The 22,565-nt window shown below is 47.7% G+C and overlaps 1 protein-coding gene across 3 annotated transcripts in view; it reads left to right on the forward strand.

The window, feature by feature from the left end:
* Nucleotides 1-22,565, forward strand: part of TMOD1 (tropomodulin 1) — a 78,047-nt gene that overhangs the window by 39,488 nt on the left and 15,994 nt on the right. For all 3 annotated transcript variants that reach the window (XM_031450072.2, XM_010995532.3, XM_031450073.2), the window contains exons 4-8: nt 2,714-2,833; nt 9,646-9,735; nt 10,679-10,809; nt 12,490-12,597; nt 16,629-16,772. In XM_031450072.2, the coding sequence (XP_031305932.1) occupies nt 2,714-2,833; nt 9,646-9,735; nt 10,679-10,809; nt 12,490-12,597; nt 16,629-16,772 (593 nt within the window). The remainder of the gene's footprint in view (nt 1-2,713; nt 2,834-9,645; nt 9,736-10,678; nt 10,810-12,489; nt 12,598-16,628; nt 16,773-22,565) is intronic.

Genomic DNA, 22,565 nt, shown 5'->3' on the forward strand with positions numbered 1-22,565 from the left:
TGGTTTTAGGGTTTTGATTTATAGCCATTATCATGGTTGTAAAGTGGTATCTCATTGTGGTTTTGATTTGCATTATCCTAATGACCAATGATGTTGAGTATCTTGTTGGCCATATGTACAATTGACCCTCTATATCCACAGGTTCCGTATCCACAGATTCAACCAATGGTGGATCAAAAATACTTGAAAAAAGTTCTAGAAAAATTTAAAAAGTAAAACTTGAATTTATGACACACTGGCAAGTACTTACATAGCATTTACATTGTATTAGGCATTATAAGTTATCTAGAGATGATTGAAAGTATACAGGAGGATGTACGTAGGGTATATGCAAATACTATGCCATTTTATATGAGGCTTGAGCATCCAATCCCCTTTGGACACCAGGAGGCAATTGTATATCCTCTTTAGAGAAATGTCAGTTAAGTCCTTCACCCATTTTTAAATTGGATGGTTTTTCTTTCCGTTATTGAGTTGTAAAAGTTCTCTATATAGTCTAGATACTAGACCCTATCAGATGTATCATTGGTGACTCTTTTCTCTTCTGTATGTTGTCTTTACACTTTCTCGATAATGTCCCCTGATACACAAAAGTTGTAAATTTTGATGAAGTTCAATTGGTCTATTTTTCTTTCATTGCTTACTTTTTTTGTTGTCATATCTGGAATATGTTGCCAAATCTAAGGTCATAAAGATTTATGCTTGTGTTTTCTTCTCAGAATTTTATAGTTTTAGCTATTTATATTTAAGTCATTGATCCATTTCCAGTTTGCTTTTGTTTATGGTGTAAGATCAGGATCCAACTTCATCTTTTTGCATGTGCATATCCAGTTGTCTCAGCACCATTTCTTGAAAAAACTATTCTTTCCCCCATTCAGTGGACTTGGCACCCTTGTCAAATTTATTTCAGGACCCTTAATTTTATCCCCTTGAGATAAAAGGTGATAGGCCTATCCTTATGTTAGTGCCACACCATTTAACTTTGCAGTAAGTTTTGAAATCAAGAATTCTGAGGCCTCCAACTTTGTTCTTTATCAAGATTGTTTTGGCTGTTTAGAGCCCTTTGCAATTCCGTATGAATTTGAGAACTAGATTTTCCATTTCAGCGAAAAAAAAAAAAGCCATTGGAATTTTGATAAGGACGGCATTGAATCTGTAGATTGCTTTGGGCAGTATTGCTATTTTAATATGGTCTTCCAATCCACGAACTCTGGGTATCTTTCTGTTTATTTAGGTCTTTTTAAATTTCTTTCAGCAGTGTTCTATAGTGTTCCATGCACAAGTCTTTCACCTCCTTGATTAAATTTATTCCTAAGTATTTTATTCTTTCAGATGCTTTTGTAGATGAAATTGTCTTCCTAATTTCCCTTTCAGCTTTTTCTTTGCTGGTGTACACCACTTATTTTTGTATGTTAACCTTTTTTTTTTAAATTGAAGTACAGTCAATTTATAATGTGTCAATTTCTGGTGTACAGCACAATGTCCCCAGTCATGCATATTGTATGTTATTCTTGTACCCTAGTTTTTTGTTTTTTGGGGGTGTTTTTTTGCAGAATCATTAGGGTTTTCTGCATATAAGATCATGTCATCTGCAAAAAGAGATGATTATACTTTCTTTCCAGCCTGGATGCCACTTACTTCTTTTTCTTGTCCATTTGCTCTGACTGGAACTTCCAGCACAGTGTTGGGTGGCGGCAGTGAAAGTGGGCATCCTTGTTGCTGATCTGGGGGCTTATTTCCTCACTCTGTCAGGTCCCAGCTCACAGGTCATCTTCCCTGATCACCCTACTCAGAATAGCGGAGCCCGCCCTCCCCACCCCACCAGCCTGAAACTTTGGCTCTGCTTTGTTTTCCTTTGTGATGCTTAGTGCTATCTGACATCTTTACATGTTTGTTTATTATCTGTCTCCTTTCACTAAACTGCAGTCTGTTCACTGCTGTTCCCCTGGCGCCAAGAAAGGTGCCAGGCACTCAATAAATACGTGTTGTAAGAATAAATATATACATGTACAATCTTTCATAAATGGACTTAAATAATTCATGCTGTTTTGTAAACCTGCTTTTTCAAAACACAGCGTTGTGTCTCGGACATTTTCCTTTGTTAGTAAGCAGAGAGCGCCATCATCCTTAATATTAACAACTGCTGGGACGCCATTGTGTGAGTGCCCCGTAATTTCTCCAACAACGCCTCTGGGTGAATGCTGCCTGGCCATCCTTGTGCATGCCTGTTTGCTCCGTTGTTCATTTAAGACTCTGACACTTTAGAAATATGATGTTCCAGAAGACATTATATTTTCACCCTATTCCTCTTTAAATAACCTGAGTGTATTTTATTTTGTTTTAAAATGTTTCTGAATTTTTCTCTCAAGCCAGAACCCTTGTTTAGAGTATCCCAGACCCTGACATTCTATTATATTTTTCTTTTGTATTTTTCCCCACTTACAAATTGTTGCAACCAATGACCAGTGTTTTCCATCGCAAGCAGTCCCACTTGACCAAGTTATAAAGTTAATTTTTTCAAATGTGAAGGGTGCTTTGTTGGAGATCTCTGAGTCCTTTTCTTTGGGCAAGTCTGGTCTCTGTCCCCAGAGGGAGACGCTTTAAGGAAGTCTCAGCATCGAGGGATCACAGGGCTCTGGGACAGCCCACCTGGGGCTGTCACCAGAGGCTGCCCAGCATGGGCACCCTGTAATGGGAGCCTGTGTGTTTTCAGGAAAGGTCTGGGTCCCCAAGCAGAAGCCGATGGACCCTGTGCTGGAAACTGTAACGCTGGAGCCAGAGCTGGAGGAGGCCCTGGCCAACGCCTCAGATGCAGAACTCTGTGACATCGCAGGTAAGAGGTGTTCCTGATCTTCCCCACATCCTCCAAAAGGTTTGGACTCGCATTTGCAGGGGAGCCCTGGATCATTCATTATAAGATAAACACCCTCTCTGTTTCTAATAAGGACTAGAGGAAATCTATTATCTATTATCTTAATCTAAATCTATTATCAAAAACCGAAATGAGGGAAATAGAGATAAAACCACCCAAGCTCATCCCACCACGGAACCACCTGTTGAGGCCATGAGACCCCATCCCAGAGGGATGTGCCAGTATCCCAGGGAGGGCAGCCTGGGCCCCTTCCAGCCATCGCATCCAATCCTGCCCAGGCTGCCTGGGAGGAGAGGTTAGAGGGGGCAGACAGAGGGCTGGGAGGCTCACAGAGGGTCAGAGCAAGTCATCTGATTTTATCACTTTGAACAGCTCAGAGAGCTGGGCTTTGAGGTCATCACCCAGATATCATATTTTTACAACACCCTCCATCTTCCTGTGCATTTCCATGTGATCTTCACAAACAACACCTAAAACTCCCGAAGGTGGCCTGATATCCAGGGCCCTTTGCCACCTGCGTTTGTCCCCTTGTTACTATCTAGTCCCTACCCCACTCGCCCGTGTCCCTTACCCACCAAGGGTCAGGCTCTGGCCACAGCCTGCACACCATCACGCTGTGCTCGCTGGCCAGTGGGGCAGGTAGTGGTCTTTTTATTATTCTGCAGTCTTGGGGGATACCAACCCTCAGCCAGATGATGAAAGGGGAGTGGATGGGGTAGGGAGAGACTCAGGCAAGTGGGAAGGGGTTGGGAAACACAGGGTCGACTATGAGGTCAGAGAGGAGCCCAGATCTGGCTCCAGAGAGTAAGTGGATGTCGGTACCATTAATGCAGGTGGGTGTGTTAGTCTGCTCAGGCTGCCCTCACAAAGTCCCACGGGCTGGTGGCTTAAACAGCAGAAGGGTACTTTCTCACAGCTCTGGAGGTTTGAAGTTCATGATCAAAGTGTCCACAAATTTGTTTTCCTCTGAACCCTCTCTCCTCAGCTTGTGGATGACCATATCTCCCTGTGTCCCTCTGTGTAGTGTCCCCTGGCGTCCCTCTGTGTGTTCTAATCCCCTCTTGTAAGTACATCAGACAGATTGGATTAGGATCCACCCTATAGCCTCACTGTAACTTAATCACTTCTTTAAAGACCTTATCTCCAAATATAGTTCCAGACATTTCCTTATTCTACATGTGAATTTTGGAGGGACACAGTTCAGCTGTAGCGTGGGTGGAGGGGTGGGGAGCAGGTGTAGGGAAATACAGAGTTAGTCTAGGACCTTTGGAGTTAGAGATGCCTGTGGGCCACTCAAGTGGGAGCAGTTGGAGTGGAAGTCTTGAGGTCTACAAGGGGAGATGGAGAGGTGGGTGTCATTAGCATCATCAAGCTGCAGGTGGAGTCAAGGGCCCTAGCCGAGGGAGAAGCCTTTGGGAGACAAGGAGTGGAAATAGGGTAACAGTAGCCACAGCGGGGGCCATTCAGCCACAGATGGGCTGGGAACCAAACACTGAGTCAAGATGGGCAGAACCTAATGCAAGAGCTAGGGAGACTGAATGAGGGTTCTGGGCCGGCTGGAGACTCACGTGTGTGAGCCCAGGGGCCAGGTGAGGGGACTCTGCCAGCCGCAGCTGTGTTCTGCCTCTCACACCCTCCTGCTTCTCATGGGTGTTGTTCACGAGTCTTGACAACATTCCTGGGGGAGGAGTGGGGGGTGGCCAAAGCCAGGTTTCAGGGACCTAAGGGGTGCAAGAAGAGAGCCAATGTGTAGACACTCCATCCAGATAACCCTGAATGGAGGCAGGAATTTTGGGAAAGGACAAAGGGCAGTGGCTTCAACGGTGTCAGGGCTGAGAGAGAAAGGTGTTCATTTTCACTATGAAGGACAAAGCAGTGAGGATTTCACTGGGGTGGAAGCGAAGCACTTAGCTCAGGTGCTTAGCTGGTTTGCTCGGCCATTCAAGATTTGTTTTGTCTAAAGCCACACAAGTCATATTAGATCCCACTTGAGGCTCGTGTATTTTGACAGAACTGTCTCCCTGATGCAGGGTCCCCTTGACTTCTAGTTAATCAGTGCAGGAGGGAGGTGGGTGGGTGACATGATTGTTGTCCAGCATCTCCACACTGACTCACCCTGGGGGCTGCTGGTGTCCTGGTCCTTCTCCAATCACTCCGCATGACGTCACTCTCCTCATTAGGCAGCTTGGAGGGATTATCAAATGACTCCACTGTTGGAACCGCCAGTTCCTGTGCCAAAATAGAACAGCAATATTGTGCTACGTTTCTGTGTGTGGATTTCTTGAAGCCATTCCTCTTTATTTTTGTTGGCATGGCTAATTATTAGTATCTGTTCATGATACCATACCCTTCCGATGTCCGGAAAGGAGAGGGGTGCTGTAAGGCGACACCGGCGTTAACTGGCTAACCTTGGACGCCTGTTGTTGAATGTCAGCGTTTGAGAGGTGGCAGTGGAAGGAGGCGCAGAACATTTGTTGACTCCCAACTATGTGGGAGCTATGGGAGTTGCTTTCAATACCTGGCTGCATTTATTAACCACAGCAATCCTATGAAGTACATTTTACTGATGTCCCCATTTTACAGATGGAGAAAGTAAGCACAGTGGATTAAATGCCTTGCCCATGAGGTTGGAACCCAGGAGGCATCTTGGTTCTAGGGCCCACTTGCAGCATCACCTCCCAGTACAACCAGGATAAAGCCCTCCAGAGCAGGGGAATGGACGCAGTGGGATGAGAGGGGGTGCGTGGCTGAGTCTTACCGAGTCGGCTGGGGGCAGATAGGGCCGAATTAGGAAAGGATCTGGATGTCAAGCTAAAGCACTGACACCCGAGCCTAGAGGAGTATTGGGAGAGACCACGTGAAAGCAGGGGTTTGAGCCTAGAGGCGGTGGTGTTCCAAGGATGGGAGGATGGGAGGATGTAGGAAGCAGGCCCCAGGTAAGGCCAAGGGCCCAGGTGGACTGTGTCTGGGATGTGGCTCCAGCGAGAGTCCAGCTGTTCCCAGTGCTGGATTAGAGGCCAAGAGGCTGAGATGATGCCAGACTTTCTGGCCTGAGGCCCCAGGAAACAGCTGGGTGCCTGGGGGACAGGAGGAGAGCTGCTCTGCTGTGAGTCAGTTTCAAAGATGCCACAAGAGACCGGGGCGATGGAGGCTGGACACTTGCCTGAGTGTTGGGTGTGTTGGAGGGACGTAGGAGCCTTTCTCGAGGAGGGAGTAGCTGGAGCCATGAGCGGAGGACTCATTAGAGAAAGAAGAGGAGGTGTGTTGGGCACAGGGTCATTGGGTCATCTCTAGTCCTCACAACTCAACTCCCAGGCAGAGCAGTCCCATTAACTTAGCCTTCGTTTGCTCAGGACTAATTGTAAGCGAACAGCCGGGTTCTTGCCTTTGCAGAGCTGTTAAACAAACACTGAGGCCAACATGAAAGGACAAGTGAGAGTGAGTGTCGAGTGAGTGTCATAGGGAAAAGAGCAGAGTGCAGGAGGGGGCTTGTTAGGTGCTGGGGCTGCAAGATGAGGGTTGAGACCGAAGCTGAGCCAAAAGGAGGAAGAGTGGGGAGAGCTAGGGGAGCAGGAAGGGGCGGGGGGGGTCCATTCCAGGGAGGGACACAGTGGGGGAGAGGCTCTGAGCTGGGGAAGAGGTGGCTCCTCTGAACCATTGCTTTGCAGGTGCACCTGCGTCAGGCTTGATACTTGGAGACAATGGGGACATGTAAGAGGACACCCAGCAGATGTGTCACACTGAGCAAGACCTGTGAACTCTCACTTGCTCATTTGTTTTCTTGTTTGTCATCATTCATGCACTCATTCATTCACTCAGAGTCAAGGTACATAGCTAGGATGAATCAGATCCAGACCCTGACTGTGGAGGCCTGGGATGTGACGAGGAGGACAGACAAGAAACATGAAAAGTTTTGAGCGTGGGTGATGAGCAATGCACCTGCCCCTGACAGTGCTAACTCCTTGGCACGTGGCCTTGGGTTGTAGCTCGGAGGCCACCAGGAGTCAGCTGTAGGCACGTGTGTGATCAGTGCCTCCCCTCCCCATTCAGGGATGTGACCCTGGCTCACCTTAGGGACCCTGCAGGCGGGGCAGGACCCAAGAAGGAATTGGGGTTAGGGAGACTCACCCTTCAGAATGGCCAACCCCTAGGCTACCCCAGGGCAGCTGGCAAGCCCAGAACCTGTGACTATCAAAGACAGTCTTAGCCAGACCACCCCGGCTTCTGGAGTACCTTCCTGTCCTTAGGCACCTCTTCTCCTCCTGTTCTATGAGGGTCAGGGTGTGGCTTATCCAGGAGCAGTTGATTCAACTGCTCCCAAGTCCTGGGCCAGAGCCAGCTTCTCTCACCTGTTCCTAGGATGCAGGAAAACGCCTTCCTGCCGCCTGCCCCGAGCCACTTGGCAGCTGGAGAAGCTAGGGATGTGTACCGCTATCTCTCCGTGTCCTAAGAGGAATTACCAGCTGAATGAACCCTGCCAAGGCAGAGAGAGAAAGGAGAACTTGATGTTCTTTTTCAGAGTTCAAAAATAGTCCTTTTTGAGTTTTGAGGAAGATCTAGACTTTTTTTTTTTTAAGAAATCACATTCCCCAGTGCTAAATTCAGCCCTGCCAATATCTACAAAGAATGAAGCAGCAGTGATGTGTTGTTTCTCTCCATCACTGACTCCTGGTGACGTGGAGTGTACCAAACCAAGCAAGCAGAAAGTCATGACTTGGCGCCTAGGGTGGGAGAAGGGAAAACTGGCTTCGGAGCCACCAGGCATTCTGCTCAGCAGTGGAGAGTGAGCATGGCCCTTCCCTCCTCCTTCCCTCTCTCCCTCCCTCCTCCGTCCATCCTTCTTAGAACCCTAATCTCCTCTGCAAAATGGTTTTCTTTCCTTTTAGGCCTGCTATTGACATACATTGCCTCCTAGAATATATGTTGTCTGTCCTTAGAATTCTGACATTGAGGGAAAGTTTTAGAACTTTAGACCTGTTGGTGACCTAGGGTGTGGAGGCATGGGTGGGAAGACTGACTTAGAAGCCAGGAGGGTCCTCGCTGAACAGTCTTTGACCAACCATTTCCCTCCCGAGCCTGCTGGAAAAAGGGAGGTCAACAGCACCTGCCCTGGATGCTTGTTGTAAAATCAAACAGCATAAAAAGATGAGAAATTGTCATGTGGCTATTAAGTCCCATGTGAAGGTAAGAGATCATCATTCAAACACTCTCCATGTTACAGGTGAGAACCCTGAGGTCCAGAAAGTGGAGGTGGCCTGGACAGCAAATTAGTACCAAGGTCCAGACTAGAGCCCACGTCTTCTTCCTCTGTCCCCTGGCACTTCCTTGTAACCTTCTCGCCTCTGCCCCCACTTTCTGGATCACTATGAAAAGCTATCATCCAAGCACAAAATGCATTTTCCATTTTCCACCTTTCTATGCACTCTAAGCAAGACCAGCTTGCCATGTGAGGTTACATCTTTCCTTTGCTTCCCAGCAACTTTTCCAAACCTGGATCTCAGTAGCAGCCCCGAACAACCACCAAAGCCGCTCTCTGTGTGGGAGCTGGAAGAGCCAGCTCCAGAAGGTGACTCGAGGTGATCTGATTCACCTGCTGCTGACTCAGGGCTCAGCTCCCACTGCCCACGTAGACGCAGCCTAAATTAAAGCCCAGGGAGCTCAAAAAAGTGCAGATGCCTCCCTCCCTACCAGTTCTCCTTAGCTATGAGCAGGCAAGTCTAATTTTAGAAGAGAAGACTCTTAGAATGTGAGAAACAGAAGAGACTTTGAGATCATCTTGTCTTGTGGTACTTTGCTCCTACTAAGCATCAAAAATCATCCAAGGAGATTAAAAATATATCTCCAGAGAGTCAGATCAGTTCATCTAGGAGGAACACTGTAGTGCCTTGGAGCTCCTGGGCGATTTGTATGTGCAGCCATGATGGAGAACCCATGGTGTAGTCTCACCCCTCATTGCACAGAGGCTAAAGCCCAGACAGGGGAGGGGACTTACCCAAGTTTACACCCCATCAGGGGCAGAGACAGGCCTGGAATTTGGGTCTCCTGACTCTTGCCTAAGGGCTCTTTTCTCTAACTAGACATCATGTCTAATGAAATGACCAGGGGAATTTTTTTTTTAAATGAGCAGATGTTTATCAAATACCATATTCTGGAAAAGGTAGAAGAGAGAGAATATTCTCTGACCTCTGGAAGCCCACAGTCCAGTAGGGGAAGCACACATATGTCCAGGTAGCTCTAACACTGTGTAGACTATGTACTGTGACAAGGAGAGCAGGTGCTGTGAGAGCTAGAGAGGGAGAGGTTGGAATCCAGGAGCACTCCCTGGGGGAGGAAGCATGGCTTCAAATCTTGAAGGATGGGGAGGGAGAGTTGTTAGATCAAATACAGGATACTCCGCTGGATGTGAATTTCCGATAAACAATAAATAAGTTTCTAATATAAATAGGTCTCAAATACTAAATAGGATGCACTTATACTAAAACATTGTTCTTTGTTTATCTGAAATTTCAATTTAACTGGGCATCCTGTATCCTGGGACATCATGGAGATATCTAGGAATCTGAGGCTGGGGACTAGAGAAGTCTAGGCTGGAGACAGAGATTCAAGAGTTACGTCAATAGAGGCAAGAGTAAAAACTGAATAAAATTTTAAAGTCTACCTGCAAGTGTTTCTTGCCCTTTCTGTGAGCAAAACTTCCTGGGGTGTGGAATGTTCCTGCCCGGGAGGCCCTTTGTCTGAGAGGCATGTCATGGGCCCTCTCCGTGTCCCCACAGCTATCCTGGGCATGCACACGCTCATGAGCAACCAGCAGTACTACCAGGCCTTGGGCAGCAGCTCCATCGTGAACAAGGAGGGACTCAACAGTGAGTACCCGGCCCCCTCCCTGCCCCAGCAAGGGCGCCTTGGAAGTGCAGGGTCCTCCCGCATCTGGCTGCCTCTGCCCACTCCTGCTCTCCGGCTCATTGCAGAAGATTTCAAATTCATTGGAGCCAAATCTATCCACCTTTTCCTTTTCCTTTTCCTCTCCTGGGATTTGTGACTTGTTTACAAAGGCCTTCCCTACCCCAATATTGTAAAAACATCCTCCTATATTTCCCTTTTTAAGTTTTAAAGGTTTACTTCTTATATTCAACTTCTTAATCCACGTGGAGTTCATCTTTGTGTGTGGTGTGAGATGAGATCACACTTTCATTTTTAAAATCAGTATTGCATTGTCTCAACACCACTCTTTGCAAAGTTCAACCTTCCACTCTTGGTTTGGGACTCCACCTGGATCATAAATGTCCTTATAGCCACATGGGTCTGTCTGGGTGCCTCTATCCTGCTCCATGGGTCTACTTGTCCTTCCCTGTGCCCATAGTGCCTTGTCTTAATTGCTCCACTGCATTGTTCCAAGCTGGTATTTTGGCCCCAAAGAGAAATGAGGGCACCCAAAGCGTAATTATCCCCCCCCTGGAAGGCCTACTCATTTCTTTCCCATCCAGGCTTCATTTTATCCTAACGAGTCGTAGAACGACTATTCACACTCTACAGATGAGGACATCGAGGTTTGGAGAATTGAGCTAATTCACCCAGTTCTTGCAGGACGACAGAGGCAGAGTCCAAGTGGGGCCCAGACTCCTGGCCCTGCCCAGGGCTTCTCCTAGCCCATTGCCCACCCTCCCCCCAACCCTGTAGCCCCCATGATGCGCAGCCTTTCACATCCCTGAGCTCTGCCCCCACTTCCTTCCAGCGTCAGTGTCATTGTGTCGAGGGAAAGTGATGCCCTGTCTCTGTGAGCCACCCCCCTCTTGTTGGTCACTCTAGGTGTGATCAAACCTACACAATACAAGCCCGTGCCTGATGAAGAACCAAATGCAACAGATGTAGAGGAAACGCTGGAGCGGGTGAAGAACAACGACCCAAAGCTTGAAGAGGTCAACCTCAACAACATCCGGGTGAGGCCCCGCTCAGCCCGCTTCCCCTGTGGTGGGGGAAAGCCCTGTGCCATGCCAGCGAGACCCAGAGGCCCGCGCCTGGCTATGCAGAGACAAGTGTCCTGCTTGGACTCTGGGTGCTTCTGAATCAGAAATAGAAACAAAACCTTTCAGAGGGAGGACAGTGTAAAACAGCACAGCCCACGGTTCCGGTTTCTTTCTGGGACTGACGTCCGACCCAGATGTTCCCCACAGGCCAGCCCAGCTTCAACTCTGGAAACCTGCCACCTTATTCAAAACACTGAGAGCATCTCCGAGATAAAATTTTGAGTCAGACACATATGGCTACACTGGATCTCAAGGCTAGAAAAGCCCAGCGCCCACCAGGCTCATGGGGTAACCCAAGCCCAGGGAGAGGCCTAGCCCTGAACCATATTCAGCCTCATTCCGAAACCCTAGAGGGGAGCTGTCGACCAAAGGTCCCAAGACATATTCCACGATATCGGCCCACATCTCTCTGGATGTTTCTCGTGTGCCAACCAAAGGCAGAGGAGGGATGGATAGAGAGGCAGTCCTTCCCTGGACAGGCCACAGAAGGAATTCAGAAGCAGGCCCAGCTGCCTGCCCACCTGCTCAGCCCGGAGGCCAAAGGGATTAGTTCTCAAGGGAGGGGGCGGTAGGTGGGGTAAGTTAAGAAGTGGGCCCCTCACTCCTGGCTCCCCTTTCCTTTCTTCTCCGCTTTCTTTTAAGTGGCTGCCAGTCTCACGGCACTATCAGATTGGAAACCTGTGCCTGCGGTGATCTCCCCCACCTGGCCTCCCATGCTCTGCTCCCACGGGGGCTAAAGTGACGCTCTGAAATGCAAGATCCATTCAGACAGCCAGGTTCTCTCTTGGGTGCCTCCACTATCTGCCATGTGCGCAGTGGGAGACACTGGCACAATTCAGAACTGTGCACCCTGGCAGCACACACTGACTTGGGGAGGCGTGGGGGTGTGGAACCAGGCCATGGCCCTGCCCCTTCACCGTGGGGCCTCAGGTGAGGGCTCAGCCCTCTCCAGGCCTCAGTTTCCCCACTGCACATGAAGCATTTGGACTAGATCAGTGGTTTTCACTTGAGAAGATTAAAATAAAAGTCAATGCCCAGTCCCTCTCCCCCAGAGGTTCTGATTTTATTGGTCCGGGGCAGGCCTGAGCATCAGCATTTTGTGAAAGTTCCTCAGAAGCCTCCTATATGTGGCGGGGCTGAGACCCTCTGGGACAGATGTCTCTTAAAGATCATCCCAACTTAGTTTTCCAGAAGCAAACCCAGAGAGAGGAAGAGACTTCCCCAGAGTCACACAGTGAGTCAGGAACATTGCCAAGTGCTGGGGTGGAGGCCAGGCCCCTGCCCATTCCCCTACCCAGGCCTGAGCTCTCGGCATGCTTCTCTGCCTCCTTTGCCTTGATGTCTTCCTTCTCCTCCGGTCTCTGCATGTACAGAGAGAAAGTTGCAGGTCCCATCTGAAATTTTCAGGGAGGATTTTCTCAATCTGTTTACCAAAAGCCATTTAGGGCAAAGGAGGAAGCCTTTGCCCATCCAGCTTTTTGGTCAGAGACTTGCTGGAAATCAGGTTGCATATGTGAGAGTTACTGCCCCATCTGTCTGCCCTACCTGCCCCTGGCAGGCGCTGCTGGTCACTGCTTGCCTTTCTCTCTGCAGAATATCCCCATACCCACTCTCAAGGCATACGCAGAAGCCCTGAAAGAGAACTCGTACGTGAAGAAGTTCAGCATCGTGGGGACAAGGAGCAATGACCCCGTGGCGTTTGTATGTACCTGTCTGTTCTGCTGCATTGAGAGTAGGAAGCATAGAGACAGAAAGGTTCACATTGTGGCCTCAGGACTGGCCATGTGCCACTGATGAGGAACCCAGTGTGGTGTGGTGTGGTGTGTGGAGAAAGGCACTGGTCCAGGAACCAGGAGAGGATGTGGACAGAATGGCCATTACCCAGGCACCATCTGTACATTATCTTAGTTAATCTCCACAACCACCCCTTATCCCAGAGGTGCAGGGCTCCCCACTTTGCAGATGAAGAACCCAGAGCACAGGGAACTCAGGCAACTTGCTTTGTCCAAAGTTGCAAAGCGAGTGAGAGGTGAAGCTGAGATTTAAATGCAAGTCACATGGACACTAAGCCAGTCTCTCTCCACGCAGCATGTCATGTTTGGACAAGAGCCTGTCCCTCCTTGGTCCTGTTTCTTCATATCTAAAAATTATTATTTTTATCAGTGGTTCCCCACAACCAATTGTATTTGTTTTTTACCTATGTCTTAAAGACATTGCTAATTAAATTAAATTGTACTTATTATAAATTAGCCATCAATTCTTTTTTTTTTTTTTAAGCATTCAACACATATTTATTGAGTCTGTCTGTGCCCAGGGCAGAATTAGGCTCTGAGAGTACAACTTTGTGACCAAGACAATCACAGCTCACCCTTTCATTAACAAAACAGTTCAGCCATGCAGACAGCTGACAGATAACAGTACAATGTGATTAGTACAACACCAATAGCAGGTAAAAGGTGCAGGAATTAGCTTACCAGGCATGGTAATTAACCATTTAGCAGCAATCAGTTTGTTGATATCCATAAAATAACTTGCAGGGATCTCAATTGGGAATGCATTGAATCTATATCAAAATGGGAAGAACTATTACCTTGACAATGTTGGACATGAACATGAGATATATCTCCATTTATTTAGTTCTTTGATTTTGTACATCAGAGTTTTGTAGTTTTGTTTATGTAAATCTTGTACATACTTTGTTAGCTTTATACCTAAGTATTTCATTGTTTGGAGTGCTAATGTAAATGGTATTGTGTTTTTAATTTCAAATTCCACTTTTTCATTACTGACATATAGGAAAGTGATTGACTTTAGTGTATTAACCTTGTATCCTGCGACCTTGCTGTAACTGCTTATTAGTTCCAGGACTTTTCTTTGTCAGTTCTTTTGTATTTTCTACATAGACAATGATGTCATTTGCAAACAAAGACAGTTTTGTTTCTTCCTTCCCAATTTGTACACCTTTTGTTTCCTTTTCTTGCCTTATTGCATTAGCTATAACTTCCATTACAGTATTTTGAAAAGGAGTGCTGAGAGGGGACATTCTTGCCTTGCACCTGACCTTAGTAATAGTTTCAAGTCTCTCACTGCTAAGTATGATGTTAACTGTAGATTTTTTGGGTAGATATTCTTTATCAATTTAAGGAGGTTGCCCTCTATTCCTAGTTTACTGAGAGTTTTTATCATGCATGGATGTTGGATTTTGTCAATTTTTTTTGCATCTATTGATATGATTTTTCTTTTTTAGCTTGTTGACTGATGGAATATATTAATTGATTTTCCAATGTTGAACCAGCCTTGCATACCTGGGATAAATCCCACTTAGTCATAGTTCAAAATACTTTTTAATTTATCTTGAGATTTCTTCTTTGACCCATGTGTTATTTAGAAGTATGTTGTTTAACCTCCATGTATTTGAGAGTTTTCCAGTTATCTTTCTGTTATTGATATCTAGTTTGATTCCACTGTGGTCTGAGAGCACACATTGTTTGATTTCTTTTCTTTTCTATTTGTTAGGTTGTGTTTTATGGCCCAGAATGTGGCCTATCTTGGTGAGTGTTCCATGTGTGCATGAGAAGATTGTGTGTATTCTGCTGTTGTTGGATAAGATAGTTTATAAATGTCAATTTTATCCAGTTGATTGATGGTGTTGTTGAGTTCAGTTATGTCCTTTCTGATCTTTGACCTGCTGGATCTGTCCATATCTGATAGAGGGTGTTGAAGTCTCCAACTATGATAGTGGATTCATCTATCTCTCTTTGTAATTCTATTAGTTTTTGCCTCACATGGTTTGATGCTCTGTTGTTAGGCACATACTCATTAAGGATTGTTATGTCTTCTTGGAGAATTGGCCCCTTTATTCTATACTCTCCTTTTTTATCTCTAATAACTTTCCTTGCTTTGAAGTCCACTTATAGCAATCAATTATCTTCTGATCTTTGAAATAGGTAGGACAATTTCCTTTGATGTTTTTGAAATGATAGAAATAACTCATAGTCTCTTACTGCTGCCAATGGAGAACCTCTGGATAGATGTCCTCTGGCCTCAGGACATCTCCAGTGGATCCTGAGTTTGCCCATGGAGACAGAGCTGGCAAAGCCATGTGCCCTGGCCACTGCTATGTTGTAGATCAGAAACCGAAGGCCATCCTGTCTGGCACTCAACTCAGCTCCACGAATATTTATGGGACATTGACCCTGTGCCAGGCCAACAGCTGATGTCAGCCTGTTCACACCAGGATACTCATTTTTGAGGATGGAAATGCTTCTGGGCCAATTGGTAAATAGGCTACCAGAGCTCTGTTAGTGCCCCCACTGCTTGCCCCAGCTCTTCTGCCCGTTCCAAAGAGTTGACAACTGGCGTAACTCAGGTACCTCTGGGACCTGCTCAGCCACCAGCATGTCCACTGGGATCAGCCTGGTCCACTTACCTACTATTGTTAAATATTTTGATATCAGGCCAGGCCTCTCCTGGGGAGCAAGAAGGATGCTGTGGAGAGGGCACAGACTGGGTCCCTCTCCCCAGGGGCTCCAGTCTACTCAGGGTCACAGAGTAAGCAGACATCCCATCCTGAGGCACAGGGAAACAGGAAGAGCTGAGGATCTGGGCTCAGAAGGCATTCTGGGAGCTGAGCCTTGTGAAGGGTTTCAGCAAGCAGGACTGGTGGGAGGGGCATTCCTGGATCAGATCCTCATTTCAGACAACCTCTGATCATACATCCTGGCCTATCAGCTGCTGGTGTCTCCTTTCCTCCATGACACATCGTCTCCACCACATACTAATTACCTCATCTCCTTCAGAGGCTCTGATTGTCATCTACACCCCCCTGGCTAAAGTCCTCCAAAACGTGCGGGGACAACCTGATCTCCTCTCCTCCAGTTTGTCCTGGTCACTTGCCCAGTGGGGTGGCTTCCCAGGCTCCCTCCTCTGCTGCTCAAAGAGAATGACAACTCCATGGAATTCCAACAGGGAAATAGAAGAGACAAGTGGAGAATCTATAGCAAGGTTGGGACTCCACCAGTCACTTGGTGAACAGTGACTGAGGACCTACTACGTGCTGAGCACTGTGTGGGCACTGAGGGCACCACGGGATGAACAAGGTGTATCATCAGGCCACCAAGAGTATATAGTCTAATGGTGGAGAAAACACCAGTATAAAAACAACTGTAAATGGAGGAATACAAGTTCCATGAGGGAGGTTATGGGTAAGGTCTGTGAGGTTCAAGAGGGCGGGCACAGCTAGCTGGGGATGTTAGCAAAGGTCTTGGAGAAAGGAGCATTGAGAATGGCCCTGAAGGATGGACAAGGTTTGGAAAAGTGAAGCAGAAAGGAAAGGGTGTTCCAGAGGGTAGGGAAGGATGAGCAAAGGCAGAGTGGAGGGAAAGCACTGGGCGTGCCTGGGAACTGAGGGTAGCCCTATCGAAAGTGGGTAGCCAGATTTGAGGCTGAATGGGGTGGGGGAACCAGGTGATGGAGGCTTCCGATGCAGGCTAAGGAGCATGGAACTCTGCAGTGAGAGGTTCGGGGCTGTGGCAGGTGAGAATAGAGGAGGGACACAGAGTGTTGCTTGTTGAAGGAAGTTGTGGAGCTCATCTTGCCTGGTCCCTGGTTCCATGTGCAAAGGACTCTTGCTCCCAGCAAGGATCCCTCAGTGTTTTAGGTTCTGCCCACAGGGGCTCCAGCCTTGCTCCGGGACACTCATGGGTACCCTCCCTTTCCTCCTACGGTTCAAGGCCCTTGCTGAGATGCTCAAGGTGAATAAGGTGTTGAAGACGCTGAACGTGGAATCCAACTTCATTTCTGGAGCTGGGATCCTGCGCCTGGTGGAAGCTCTTCCATACAACACTTCTCTGGTGGAACTGAAGATCGATAACCAGGTAAGATGGGCAAGGGTCCCCTCGTGTCCTTTAAGTGACACTCACCGTTCTGCACTTTCCCACTTGCCACCACGTGGAGCAGATGCTGCTGTTTATAAAGCGCCAAAGCCCAGCTTTAGGGGACTTCCATGATCGACCAGTCCACACCCTGCACCATACTTGCCTGCCTTCTTCATCATTCCCATCAAGTGCTCCCCACTTCTGCTTGTGTACCCCTAGTGATGGGGAGCTCACTCCTTACCAAGATCACCCCTTCCATCCTCAGTGAGAATATACTTCCTTATATCCAGTAGAAACTAGCTCCCTATAAGTCGTATTTGTTGGGATTAATTCTGTTCTCTCCTGCACACAGGACACATCGGGTGCACAGATCTTATAAACCACTGGAGTCTTCCACACTAAGCTAAATATTCCCATTTTCATCAGTCACGCCCACTCAATGGGCTTTTTTTTTTCCAAAGGGCTTTTAAGTGTCCTTATCATCAGGGTTATTTTCTGGGCAAATTCTAGTTTGTCTCTATTCTTACAGGGTTATTGTGTCTCTATAACTTCTGTGGTTCAGTCATTTATTTTCGGGAACACTCTTTCAGTTCTGACTGAGATGTTGCTAATAACAGTATCTTGTATGTTGCATGTGTTGAGGGTCTCCTGTGGGCCAGGCTCTGTGCTGTGCACCTTACACATCAACTCTAATCTTCCCAACGACCCTGCAGTATGTGGGTGTTATCAGTCTCAGTTTGCAGAAGAGAAGACAGCTCAGAGAAGCTAAAGGCAAGCAGCTTTTTTAGGGCCGCTGAGTGAGCACTTCCAGAAGCAGGATTTGGATTCAGGTCTCTGACTCTAAAGCCCACACTCCTGCCACTACACCATGTTGCTTCCAGGGCTAAAATGCTGTCTTCTTTATGGTTTATGGATCAGGAACTTGGGTGTTTTCTTTTTTCTACATGAAAATGTTTCCTGAATGATCATATATATATATGTGTATAAGGAAAAAATTAGACAGAAATGTAACAAAGTTGTAAACACTGATTGCCCCTGAATGAGATTATCCCTACTTTTTATCCTTATTGAAAAATACTACAGACACACAGAAAAGTGTATAGAAGTTAAATGTACAGCTTAATGAATCATAACAGGCATGTAACCCCTGTCAAGAATAGAGCATCTCTAGCCTCCAGAAGACTTTGACAGTCCTTTCTCAATCATGACCCCTACAAAACTATTCACAGTTTGCTCCCTACTTGCTTTCACACCTCCCTGTCTTAGCTCTTGCTTTTCCCTTCCCTGGAATGTCCTCCTCTGCCCCTGCCCTTCTCTGCCTAGAGAAATCCTCATCTTCCTTCTTGATTCAGTCGAAGCCTCTCCTTCTCCCAGTGGTGTTCAATAGCCAGTTTGAATCGCTTGCCAGAGCTGACTGTGGGCGCCTCTTCTCAACTTTCCTTCAGTGATGGCACTATGGTACCTTGAAGTCACCCCTAGTGGAAGTATTTATACTATGGAAATTGAAAAAACAACCTTTTTTTTTTCCCCCAAGAGCCAGCATATCACTCCCTTCTCCCTTTAGCCTGCTATTGGGCCTCTAAGCCTCCCCCTAGAGAGAGTTGAGGGCTCCCTCCCTGTGTTCTCCTAGCACCTTTGCTTCCCTCTGAGCTTCTCAGAAGCTGGTGCTATGTTTGAGTCATCTCTGTATCCCAATACCCAGCTCAGAACTTGACCCTGCAGTGGTACTTGGTAAGCAGGGCTGCCCTGGATAGTTGTGCATGTTTTTCACTGCCCAATGAGATGACAGGGAGCAATATCCAATGCATATTCTACTCTCCAAGCCTTGGTGTGGGGCTTTGTTCACCCAGAGAAGGCACTTTTTTCTAGTTCCTAGAAAGAGGCCACATGAGCCTGCAGCAGCCCTGTCATGTGAATTTGCTGCATCGAATTCCTTCGATCTCTCACATGCCAGCAAGCCTGCTGCTGCATCACCCATTCCCAGCCTCCATCACTCCCACCCTTTCTTCCACTGCTGACCCTGCTGTATTGCAGGCAGCAGGGGCAGATCAGATGGAACAAAGGCATGTAGCAGGCTTGGCAGCAGTGCTGGGCCAGACTCTGGGATCGGCTACTCATGTGACTCCAGGCCTAGCCAGGCAGGGAGTCAGGGTCTACCCAACGTCAGCTGAAACCTGATTCCTGGGGCAGAATGTTGGCCAGAGATGACCCTGGCCTCAGGTCACTGTGGTGGCAGCTGGCAGGGAGCGAGCTGCCCACCTCCCCTCTCACTGCTGTCCCAGAGCCCAGAGAGAGAGAGCCAGTGCTGACCATCACCCTCACCCTGGCTGAACACCCTGGTGTGAGAACATTCATTTCGTCGAGCCTCAGTTTCCTCACTTGTAAAATGGGGATAATAAGAATTTCTACTTCTAAGGAGATAACAGATGCGAACTATGAAGCTGTTCACTTTTATAATTACTCTGAAGGTGACCTAGGGAGTTCACATGTTATTCTAAGAGTTCATTTACTGAGCAGGTGCCATATATCCATTATCTCATTTAATGCTCACAAAGACTTTGTGAGTGGGTGTCACAGTCCACCCCAGCATTGTAGAGGAGGAAACTGAGGCCCAGGCAAGCTATGTAACCTGCCCAAGGTCACACAGCAAGTGAGTGACAGAGGCAAGATTCAAACCCAGGTCTGTGTGACTCTAAAGTCCATGAGCTGTGCCTGTCTGGGCCCTTGAACCCTACTGTAGTTTTGTGTGGGCCTTGGCTTTTCTCAGCTGTCCTTTTCCCTTGGTGCCAGGCCGGAGCACTGGTCACCACCTGCCCCAACCCCATCCCAGAAGCATCTTTTTTTTCGTTCATCTCAGTGTTGGATGATGCCCACTACAGCCGAGGGTTATGCTGGGCTCTGTGTTTGAATGAGGCTCTGGCTCTGGCTCAGCCCTCTCAGGATTCCACGCTGGCTGAGAAGACAGACAAGTGTACAGTTGACCGTCCAACCAGGTGCTCCAGCAAGCCACAGACAGTGGGTCACTGCAGGAAGAAATCTCATTCAGGAGCAGGCATCAGGGAGGGCTTCTTGGAGGAGGTGGAATTTGAGATAAGCCCGTAGAGTAGACAGTATCTCTGAGGGTGAAATAGAGGCTGTGGCATCCCTGGTGCAGGGAACCACATGAACAAAGAGAAGGGGAGGGGAAACATGGAACCCATCCAAACTAGACTACCAGGAGTCCCGGAGGAAAGCCAGAAAGGGAGTGGGATTCCAAAGGGCTGTGAATGGGTAGTTGGAGGGAGAGTGGTCTGTGGGCTGCTGTCGGCCCCAGTCAGAGTTACACTCTGCAAAGATAGTCCCTGGCTGGATGGGAGAGGATTGCGGGTGGGAAGAGGGCATCGGGGCCTAAGAGACCAGGGCGGGCTCTGACCACCAGATGTGGGGCCTGTGGGGAGGTGTTCCTGGGGGTCTGGCAGGGGATGGGGAGAGTGGGCTGAGGCCAGTCTCGGGGAGGGGCCCTGCTGGCCTGGCTTGGGGAAGGCCACCCACGCCTCTCACAGTGTCCCCAGAGGCTGGGCCCCAGCACTGGGCTGTGCAGGGTGTGGCAAAGAGGAGGTGGTGAGTGGTGTTGGATTTATTCCTTGTTCTTGGTTAGTCACTGAGAGGCCACAACTCTCTCCTCAGCCCTTGTGCCTGTAACCTGTGTCAGAGTCTCTGTCCTTTCTCCTTATACGGCCAAAGAAAGGGACCTGGGGAGTTCTGCCCTGGGTGACACGGAGCCTTGCAGGCTGGCTCAGGACACAGATTCAGGAATAGGACTCTGGGGCTGTTTGTTTACTCAGCCAGGCCTTCTTTACCTCCATGCAATGTTCTGTTGCCCCTGAAGTTGCCCTGGGACGGCAGAGAGGCTGGGGAGGGAGAGGAGGGGGGCCTGAGCCACAGCTGGGGGCGCTGAGAAACATCTAGTCCAGTCCTCCTTTCACAGATAGGGAAATCAGGGGCAGAGAAGGGATGGAGCATGACAAGGTTGCGGGTCAAGTTAGTGTCAGAGCTGAGTTGGAACTGAGGCATCCTGGTTCCAGACAGGCTTCATTTGCAGATGGACAGGAGAGACCCTCTCAGTCCCCAGGACGCAGGCAGGACACACCCACCCCAAGTCAGCCCCATCCAAACAGTGGTTCTCTGCCCCTCCTGATTCACCCACCCCTCCCCACCACAGAGCTCCCTCCAGGGGACCGTCAGGCCCTCGGGCTACAGGGCACTCAACCTGCCTCTCAGCACAGATGAGGCCTGAAAACAGGACCCCTCCCCAAGTGGAGATACGTGCAACATCTGAGGGGAACTGGCCGGATTTCTCACATTTTGTTCCCATATTTGACAGTGAAGATGTGCTTAGTATTTTTGAAAGAAAATAAAGGAAGTGTAGATTGTGTTTCTTCTTTTCCAGATTGGATTATTGTCCTAGTGGAAATAAATTTAGAAAGAGAACAAAAGCTATGCTGGAATAGGATCCTGAAGGTTTTCACTCATGGTGACACCCCTTAATTTTAGATTCCACACTCATGGCAGCTGGCTAACTGGTTTTTAAATGAGGCTGAATGTGGCTGCTGGTTTTGCAAGATAGAAGAAAACAGACTCTTGAAAACCAAGAGAGCAAGACCAATTGTGTTCTCTGTTTTGTTCCTTTTACTTTTAGCTTCTAAGCAGCAGCTCTTGTCTGCACATAATTTTTGTTTCTGTAGTCTCATTTTGAATTGAAGTATTTCAGACTGGAAATATTCAGCCTCCCAAGAGGACGGGCATGTATCACTATCCCTCTAAATATCAATTATGTTCCTTTACTGACCTCACTTCTCAGAGAAAGATGAGATAAAGTCAGTGGAAATGACGTAGAGAAAACCTTTTCCCTACGCGGATCAGAATGAAATCAGAATAAAGATTTATGATAGTGCATCTTGCACCATGTCAGGTCCCCACTGGAGGCTGTACTCTGTTCCAAAAAGCCAGGAGCTTTCCAGGTTGGAGATGGACAGATATGGGGTCTCCCTGGCTTCAAATCTCTGACACTTGAAGGCAAACAAGGGATCAAGTTGACCCAGCTTAGCACCAGCTTGGTGTGTTCTTGTTGTGTAATTGGTGAAAGGCACTAATGTACCCTTGCCTCAGTTTCCTCACCTATAAAATGAGGATGATATTCGTACTCCCCGAATAGGGTTGTGAGAGGGCTTGATGTGTTGATCCCTTAATCAGTACCTGGCACATGGTCTTCTCTCAATAAAGAGAGGAGATATTTCTATTGTCGATTAGACCTGGCTGGTGGTGGAAAGGTGGGGTGGGGAGGACTGACATCCGAGAGATTCTAGTTCGTACAGGGAATAACTTTTAACCTCTTTCCCTTCCTCTCTTATTCCTTCCTTTCCTTTCCTACTTATGTTTACTTTTTATTGAAGTGTAACTTACATATAGTAAAGCAAATACATCTTAAGTGGACTTCTCAATGGGTTTATACATTTATATACAGCTGTGTAATCATCACCAAGATCAAGATGTGGAACGTTTCTAGCACCCCAGCAGTCTCCCTCATGCTCCCTTGCCAATCAGTACCCTGCAAATACAATCATATTCTGATTTCTATCACCATAGATGAATTTTGCCTGTTCTTAAAGTTGATATACATGGAATCACATGCATGTGTTCTTTTTTGTCTGGCTATTTTTGCTCAGCATTGTCTGTGAGTCTATCAGCTGTATACCAGCACCGCCCCCCACCCCCCACAAACAAAAAAACAACAAACTTCACAGCTTGGAGCAA

The sequence above is a fragment of the Camelus dromedarius genome, chromosome 10 (assembly GCF_036321535.1).
Source record: "Camelus dromedarius isolate mCamDro1 chromosome 10, mCamDro1.pat, whole genome shotgun sequence".
NCBI classification, from domain to species: domain Eukaryota; kingdom Metazoa; phylum Chordata; class Mammalia; order Artiodactyla; family Camelidae; genus Camelus; species Camelus dromedarius.